Source organism: Daphnia pulex, chromosome 3 (assembly GCF_021134715.1).
Source record: "Daphnia pulex isolate KAP4 chromosome 3, ASM2113471v1".
NCBI classification, from domain to species: Eukaryota; Metazoa; Arthropoda; class Branchiopoda; order Diplostraca; family Daphniidae; genus Daphnia; species Daphnia pulex.
Genome location: NC_060019.1, coordinates 5443483 through 5452507, shown reverse-complemented (window position 1 = coordinate 5452507; position 9025 = coordinate 5443483). Strand labels below are relative to the sequence as shown.

The 9025-nt window shown below is 35.6% G+C and overlaps 2 protein-coding genes across 6 annotated transcripts; one reads left to right on the top strand and one right to left on the bottom strand.

Moving 5' to 3' along the window:
- Positions 1 to 393: 393 nt before the first annotated feature.
- LOC124189751 (activin receptor type-1-like) lies at positions 394 to 3770 on the bottom strand. The gene is made up of 11 exons (XM_046582210.1): positions 3457 to 3770; positions 3161 to 3366; positions 2879 to 3095; positions 2556 to 2782; positions 2420 to 2497; positions 2220 to 2356; positions 1934 to 2156; positions 1611 to 1798; positions 1482 to 1534; positions 1240 to 1412; positions 394 to 1116 (listed from the first exon to the last, which is right to left on the bottom strand). Exons 1-11 carry the CDS (start codon positions 3542 to 3544, stop codon positions 976 to 978), a joined length of 1731 nt encoding a protein of 576 aa, XP_046438166.1. The 5' UTR covers positions 3545 to 3770; the 3' UTR covers positions 394 to 975.
- A 151-nt stretch (positions 3771 to 3921) lies between these two features.
- Positions 3922 to 7746, top strand: LOC124189752 (queuosine salvage protein-like). Of its 5 annotated transcripts, none has more exons than XM_046582211.1 (10): positions 3922 to 4088; positions 5068 to 5182; positions 5285 to 5382; positions 5448 to 5580; positions 5684 to 6019; positions 6084 to 6266; positions 6342 to 6415; positions 6491 to 7323; positions 7395 to 7433; positions 7506 to 7746. In XM_046582211.1, exons 1-8 carry the CDS (start codon positions 3937 to 3939, stop codon positions 6585 to 6587), a joined length of 1188 nt encoding a protein of 395 aa, XP_046438167.1. In that variant the 5' UTR covers positions 3922 to 3936; the 3' UTR covers positions 6588 to 7323; positions 7395 to 7433; positions 7506 to 7746. The 5 variants fall into 5 exon arrangements, with proteins under 5 accessions (XP_046438167.1, XP_046438168.1, XP_046438169.1 ...); XM_046582213.1 differs by having other exon boundaries at positions 3951 to 4088; positions 5063 to 5182; XM_046582215.1 differs by lacking the exon at positions 3922 to 4088 and adding an exon at positions 4471 to 4929.
- The last annotated feature ends 1279 nt before the right edge of the window (positions 7747 to 9025 follow it).

Below are 9025 nucleotides of genomic sequence, written 5' to 3'. Positions count from 1 at the left end.
TAAACATCAATTTTCCACTTTAGAAGAAACAACAAAAAATATTCCGTAAGGTAGGATTTTAGGAAGATTCCATATTTTTTGGAATTTGTTAGCTAATTCAGTCAGATTCAGATATACGACTACATAAAATAACTGAAATCCCCTCCTTATTCAGAATTAGTGAAAATAAAATAATTTTTTTTTGCTTAATTCAATGTAGCTGGAAGTACAAAATAATTTTTAAGTTCGCTAGACAAACTAATTTGAAAGTTTACTCCGGTTTTAAGATCAACGTAATAAGGTAACGTCAGCGAATTAGTTAAAAACCATGCATTTTTGGGGGTTGGGTGATGTGATCCACAATCTTTTTGGGCCGCCGCACTAATTCAGTGATTTTTTTCATTTTATAAATAATTTTGCATAAAAAATCGGATATATTTTCAACGAGATTACGTCAGACTCATCAAAAAATGTAAACTAAACAAAATTTCATGAAAGGACGATACAATAAATTTCATAATTGACCCTACCTTCATGCCTTCTATTGTCAACAGAATTTCTTTTCGGGTCATAGTTATAGGTACGATGGAAAAAAATGAAAAACTTTCAGTAAGCAATAATTTTAGTAATAAGGAATTCGATTTCGATACAATAAGGATAATCAATCGTTTAGCGCGTAAAACACGTCGATGAATTCTCGCTCTAACAATGTCACTTATGGCACACAATAGTCAACAACACACAAAATATTACTTTCAATGAGCAAGGCAAATACAACCCTTTAATGGCACTTGCATTTTTTGCCCGTATGCAAAATCAGGCTGTCACGACCCTCGTCCGGTTCTTGATGCGACGTTTTTATATTAAGAATCTGCCAATAGTAGCAGAAAAGCGTAGAATAACAGACAGACTGGATACCTATTTTTGAGACATGATTTTGATAACTGCTTGGAGAGATTCATTGAAATTCATGCCACTCCAACCACTTTTGGCTTGTCAAAAATCAAGTCTAAAATTCAGAGATGGATCCTGCATAGCTAGTTTCAACAGAGATTTCTTTAATCGAAGTGCGGGGAGTCGGACGTTGGGATTTTGGTGCCAGCATTCTTTCATTAAGTGCCAAATGCCCGACAGAATCTACAGAAATAATGGATAAGAACATAGTTAGCGTAACCACTCACAGTATGAGTCGATCTAATAGAGTATAAAAAGGTAGAGATTTTCATAAAATTATGAAGGTGTTGAAAAACACATATTTACTGGATCTGATTCCCAATGCATAGGAATAACTGGTCGATACTGGTCAATGCAAACCACTTTACGCATATCTTCAAAACTCGGATCTGACGGCACCATATCAAAAAAGGGAGGCCGGTATTCCTCAACAAATCCTGACGACACGGTACGTCGGCACATTTCCCACAGAACAAGACCTATGAAAACACAATAAAAAATATAGACAAAATAATAAAAGAATTCTAAAAATGTTAACGAAGACGCACCAAAAGCATACATGTCCACCCGTCGAAAAGATTCAAAAATACTCATATTGATTCTGTTTTGAAAAACAGAGAAAGGAAAAAAGTTAAAAATGTTTCCATATACAATGCGAAAAATTAATAGGTAATTACGTTTGATCCAACACTTCAGGGCTCATATAGCGTTTAGTGCCCACACGAGGATTGTTGGCAACATTCATTTCACCAGTTGTTTGAGTGTGAGTAACTGCCAAACCAAAATCCGCTATAACGCACATTCCATTCGATCTGACCAGAATATTTTTCGTTTTAATGTCTCGATGAGCAATTGCAGGTTTACCCTAAATAAATATAAAATTGAACAAACGAATGTGCTACCACAAGAAAATAATAATAATAATAATAATAAAAAAAACATAGCTAGATCGCATTAAACATTCAAAGTGAAGAAGGAACAACAGAGATGAATTTGGTACCTGGGTTCCAAAAATCTCAGTGTGAAGATGGAGAATGCCACTGATAGCCGATATAGATAAATGCAACAGTTGGACATGGTTAAGCGAATGGCGGTTCAGATGGTCATAGAGAGAACCTAAGGGATGATAATGGGTAACGAGCCACAATTGCGTAATAGAATTACGAGACGTCATGTCAGATCCAATGTATCCCAAAATATTCTCATGGCGAAACAACATTGTACTATGTGGAATAAAATGTATTATTTAAATTAATTTGGAACTAAAAAGATAATTTGACGAATACCTGTAAATCTCTGTTTCTCTTGTCCATGATGCTTCATCTCTAGAAAAGAAAATTTTAACAGCAACGCTTTCTCCATGCCACAATCCTCTCCAAACCTCTCCATAACGTCCTTTTCCGATACATTCGCCTAGAGTAATCTGTAAATTTGGACAAGAAAAATTTTAATCTCCATCAAGAACGTAGAAAACGGCATGGAATACCTGTTTGGCCAAAGTTCTCTGAATAAGTAGAGGCATTCCAGAGCCACTTCCAGATGTAACGGAATGCTCGAAAACTTCCTATTTTTCAAAATTTGATGTTAGATATATAGAAAGAAATGATAATAATTTTAAATACCCTTAAAGTACTGTCTCCAGCAGCTGTCACTCGTAACTCATCCCTGTAAGTGTAATCAGGATCTTGCGAACCTTCCATAGTGGTGAGCCGAGCCATTCGGCGTCTGTGCCAATGCCGCATCATTAATAGAATTACAGCCAGAACGATGCCCAAAATCACAACAGGGCACAGAATAGCTAGCATTAAGCGTAAAACAGTTGCATAGTATTCTTCATCTTCTGAGTTGTCTGCAAAAGAAGGGAGGGGGGGGGGGACAAAAAATGATGTAGCCAAATTAAGCAATAAATATGGATTTAGAACCACATTGTAGCCTTTCTATTTACCTGAATATTGAGTGGTAGGGAGCATGGGAAAAGTGCCATTGTTACAAAAATTTCCTTCACAACATTCTATGGCATAAGAGCTGCTTTCCTGTTGAATTTCTCCATTTCCATCAAATGACAAAGTATTGCAATAAAGTACAACTTGTTCTGCATTTGTAGTACAACCCTTAGAAACTGATTCAACCCCAGAAATATCTCGAACACGAGATTTCCAACACTAATCATTAATGGATAAAAATTAGTAAATAAATTTTACACAGAATTAAAGTACAATAATGAGACCTGGTAGGCATTATTGCAAATGGTTTCTTCTGAACAGTCTGGCTGTTCACAGGAATGGCATTGATATTTAGGATGATGCTTGTTTAAGTTAGGTATACCAAATGTTCCATTTCCAGATATGGGGAGGCTATTTTCTTCATCATCTTCAAACATACCCATTGGAAAACTTGGCATACTTTCCAGTAAAGAGCTTGAAAAAACTAAATCTGAAATCAATGAATCAACAGTTGTTACATATTACCGATTTAAATAACAGACAATTCACAAAAATATAGAATATTGATACACAGGCCTACCTTCACTGGAACCGTCGTCGTCAGAGACAACGCATGTAGATACAAGCAGTGAAAAACTAAAAATTCGCAGTGCCTTTGAATAAATCATTCTAAAAAATGGGGCAGGGAATGAATTTCACCATCAGAAAGATTGGAAGAATTCAATAAATAGCGAACTTCGGTATATACTTGAACTTCAATACAGTTTATAACTAATGTTATAAGTTTAGTCAGCCTGTAGAAAAAAAAATGCAAAAAGAAAAAGATCCTAAATGAGTAAATTCCCAAACTCCCAAACAAAGACTTGTTGCCACCATGTTGCCAAATGTCTCAAAACTTTATTTTTATAGCATTTGAAATTTGATTATTTGAATTGACATTGCAAAAGCAAAAGCATAAGCAAAAGCAAAAGAGTATTCTGCCAACACTAATTTAATTTTACTTGGATGCGCAGTGCAGAACCATAATTTAATGCTCTAGTGCTCGTGCTCCTGACTCAACATGGTCTCCGCAACATGGTCTCCTGTGCTGTCAGTACGTAGCAGTCTCAGTGGCCTGACTGGCCTCTCACCACTCACCACACAGGTCCACAGCCGTCCACAGCTCTCACTGCTTTCTCAAGCTCTCAAGCTCTCTGGCCAACAATTTTTCGGGTAACTAATTGTTTCTGTTTTGTTTTTGTTTTGTATTTGTTTTTTTTTTTTTTTTTTTTTTTTGCTAGAAGCAAGCTAGAATATAATAATTACTACATTTTAACCCGAGCGGCCTAAGTCATAAAACGTAACCTCTACCAGCCGGCAGTCCGCCGGTAATTCGTTCAAAACGCATTCGTGACATGTAAAAAGAATTTCCACCTCCAACCACTATTAATTGAAATTACATTTGAAATAAAAAAGCAATGCACTTGACACAAAAAATGGCGTCATTTGTTTCCAAGTTGTATAGATAAGAGATAAAAATCCCAAGAGGCAAAAAAACCACCATTAATTTGAGACACTTGTATCTCAGCATATGATCCAGGTCTATTTATTTATTATAGTATAGACAGTATAGACTATGGCTATACTGTTAGGTGTTAGAGCACCTTGCAGCTGACAAAAATAATTTGACATTTGTGTGAGGTGCTCTTGAGGTGTCACCCTAATTAATCGGAATAGACTTGGCAACAGCCTTAGCAATCTGGACGAAGCAGGACGAATATTCCAGCTGTCACTTCGGCTATTGGATTTATTGGATGGAGATTATATTCAGTTACTATCACGTTAAAGACAGGCCATCATACCTTATCGTATGACAAATAAACAGTCTATAACTGCCAATCGTTCCCATTTATGTCGTGTGCATAGAAAATTGATTTGCTTCTCATATGTAAGTAACTGCTCAAGTAATCGCAAATTGCATTTAAAAAAAAAAAGTAATGCCTGGAAACAATAACGCAATCGCTACACTGTCTAATTAGGTGCTTCATGCGAAGCGGACAATTTATTTCATTTGGTATGTAAAAACGTAAAAATTATGTCTGGGCATGTATGAAATAAAAAACTAAATTGTGTTTCATTTGTAATCAGAAAAAAAACAAAACAACAACAAATAACAAAATTAATGTTTTTTTTTTTTTTTTTATAAGGCTAGTATACTAACGGTACCTCTGAGCAAGATGAATCCGAGAGAATCTGCTGCTTTCATTGCTTCTGTGTCAAAGGACGTTGAAATCAATCCAGATGGCATTAGAAAAATTGCATCAGAGGTATTATTCCTTTTCACATTCGTTTTGTATCGACAAAGAGATGGTTGTAGTACAATAGTCGTAGTACAAAAAGACCATGGTCTAAACATATTTTCGCTTTAGATTTCACGAGCAATCGCTTCACGTGAGTTCGAACCAAGCAATATGATGATCCATTCCTATCCACTGCCTGTTACTGAAGATGTTTCAAGTATTGAATGGTATTTTCATAAAAAAAAAAAAAAAAGATTTTTATCGGTCTGTTTTAATAAAACATAAATCTTAGGTTATTTGTAGCTGATGCTCTAAATTTTTCATTTTGGGCTTTAGAAGAAAATGTACACTATTCTGTTGAGCTCCACGAAAAACAGTATACTGGTTATATGGCTTTATGCGCTGCGATTACTAAAGCACTGGAGGTAGAAAGTGATATCTATAAATTTGCGTTAGAACTTCTTTTAAATAATAAAGTAACTTATTTTGTTTGCATTGCTTGTTGTATTTTTCATTGTTTTTGCGTAGGCTGACATTCCAATAACATCGTCACAATATTATGCCACTATAACAAAAGAAGAAGTGGATAAAATATTTATTTCTAGCACCGGCGAGTCTATTCCACTTTTAGAAGAGAGATGGAGAATTTTGCAAGAATGTGGGAAAATCCTAAATGAGAAATTTGATGGGAAATTTTATAATTGCATCAAGCAATCGGCAAACAGTGCCACAAAGCTTTTAAATTTAATTATTTCAAACTTCCCATCATTTCGAGATGAAGGGGTCATTGAAGGAAAAAAGGTTTCCTTTTACAAGCGAGCACAAATTCTTGTTGCCGACATTTGGAGTATATTCAAAGGGAAGGTATTCGAAGAAAAATTCAACTTTTTAATTAATAAAAATGTTTACTAAATCTATGTCTTTTTAGGGATTCGGAAATTTTACTGATGTAGATTCCATCACCATGTTTGCAGATTACAGGGTCCCTCAGTCGCTGGTTCATTTTGGGGCAATGGCTTATTCCGATAGACTTCATGGATTGTTATTGGCTAATCATATGTTTTTAAATGGAGATCGGGAAGAAATGGAAATCCGTGGGTGCTCGATTCACGTATGCTAACGATAATACGATTGAGAAGTAAAAAAAAAGCAATTCGTTATAACTAACATGAATTAAATTTTTTAGTCGGTGGAATTAATAAAGGAAGAATTAAAATCACATCAGGTTAATACAACGACAAATTCTTTACCAATGAACAGGTATGTATTTTTTTTAAATTGCATTTATTATTTCAAAATTTTTTGTTGTTAATTATTTTTTACATAAAACTGCAGTGCCATGATTGATTATTTCTTGTGGGAATACCGGAGGCGTTTTGCTCAAACTCTTGCCAAAGTTCCCTACCACAAGGTCCGTTGCATATATTATTAATCAAAATTTTATATGTTGAAACATGTTACTTGATAAGGAAACGAAAGTGAATGGAAATTGCGATTTGCGAAGGAAATTGAGGAACAGAATCATAAATAAATGTCTTGAATCGAAATTCTTTAAAATTGTTTAATTTATTGAAAGAAAAAGCCGGAGCAGGACGCAAGTCCGTGCGTGCGTGTCCGTGCGTTAGAATCGCCTTGCGATTCCGAGCAGAATAGACCTAGTCCGGATTTTTAGAGTCCTTTTCCGGATTACGATCCCAAAACGACCTCCGGAAAAAAGGGGGTATTTCGGTGCGGTTGAGTGGGAGATTGCTTGTTAAAACCAGCTTGAATTTCCCCCTTAATATATTTCCTAACTGTAAGCTAATTCCAGTATGGAAGTTTTAATCTAGGGTTTCGCTCCACTTTTTTTAAAGCAGATACCAGCTTTTATTTTCCAAGTTAGGGCGTTTTCTTATCTTGCTTGAAAAATCTAACGTTAAAATCAGCTCGAATTCCCCCCCTTAATATATTTCCTAACTGTTTCAGGTAATTCTAGTATAGACCTCTGCTTGCACCGTGCGGATAGCAGGATTCTTGTAGTCCGACAACGCTGCAATCCGCCATATTAATAAAACCACACCCTTTTTTTACATGGGCTCTTATGGAAGTATTTTTTCAAAGGGTTTTTTCTCTGAGCTGGATAACAACTTCGACCAAAGAAAAATATAGAAAAATACTACATCATTCAGGTAATCCGTAGCATCTAAGTTTTCCACTATTGAAGTAGTGGAAGTCATATTAATTAAATGGTTTTGTACAGGGCATATGGGCATTGTTTACATATGTAGGACCCAAACATGTATAGTTTACTTATAATTTTTAACATTTTCCCACTGAAACACTTGGTAATTGATTTTTCCTTATTATTTAGATTGTCATGTGTGACGAGGTATTGGTGGAAAATGCTTTAATCCATCTATTCGACCTCTCAAGAAGAACTGATGGTGTTTTTTAAAGCATTCTTCTGTGGCATTCCTTGTCGGATATGTATCGGTTGGATAGTTTATTCATACATAGATTTTTTTGTGTTTCAAATGATTTGTATTTGTAAGCATTATTATTCAAAAATAGAGAATATGGATGCATACTAAATAAACAATTAGGATGCTTCATCATTGTTGAGAAGTTGCTGTAATCCTTGGATAGTTGAAATGAGTAAGTGAAATTGTTTGCGTCTTTGTTTTAATCTAGCTTCCAATTTCTGACATTCACATTCTGAGGCTTCCAGTACCTGTCGCAATACAGATAATTTCTCTTGGGCCGGTGCTCTTTCAATCAGGCTGTGTTTGAATAATGGCAGCCAAAGCATCATATTTCATTTTATTCCTACGAATCTGTCTTGCTTCTTGCAACTCCTTCTTGGTTGCTTCAATGTCTTTTTGAGCTGACACAATTCCTTCTTCAATCTGGTTGTAAAGGTCATCATATAGTGTTAATGCTCTGCAGTGTTCATTTCACAGCACCTCAAGGATTTTGTGGCAGCAAATTCACATTGGGAAATTTGACCGATCATTCTGGCATAAGATGCTTGTCTGTAAAACATAAAAATACATCACATAAGCAAGTATAGATGTTATACCAATGAAAAAGTAGTAGACATGCCAAAAAGTCGTGCGCAGTTTACGCCGATGCGCACCACAGCGGCCGATAGCAGAACTAAGATTGTTATTACGCTTGACCACCTATGTAGAGCATGAGACGAGACGAGAACCGACTGCTTGTCGAACAAAGGATCTTGACTATATAGGTGGTCAAGCGTAACAACTACCACACAAAAAAACAAGAAAGAATATTGCTCCATCAACAACCTTAAAGCTAGGACTGTGGCCCGGAGCTTATTGGGCGGGTTTTTTTTTAATGGGTTGCCTAGATGGGTTTTTCTTCAAACACGGGTTGGAGTGGGTTGGGCCAACAGAGTAAATGGGTTCGGCCCGGGCCAACCCATGGGTCAAAAAATATTAACAGGATGGGTCACGGCCCGGGTTTTTAACGGGTCAATCATACTTTTTCATCATCTTTTCAGTCTGTTTATCAATAAATGGAAAAATTTCCTAACGTATAAAAATTGAATTTTTATTCTGTTTTAAATGAACCAAAAAAAAAAATTAATACATGAGAATTGATGTAAACAAACATACATCAATGAAACGAAAAGAAACTTGGAAGTAAGTGTTGGAAGTAAAAATCCGAATTAACTGTAGTTATCGAACAAATACAAAAAATTGTTTTTAAAAATCTTCTTCTTCGTTTTCCAAAAGTTGAAAAGTAAGGTATCAAAGTTTTCTTCCAAGAAATCGTAGACTTGTTTTACCCCCACTAATCCTGCTTTGTACCATGAACGTAGACAGATTAGGGCTTCAACGGTCTCAGGCTTCAAGCTCATTCTCGAAA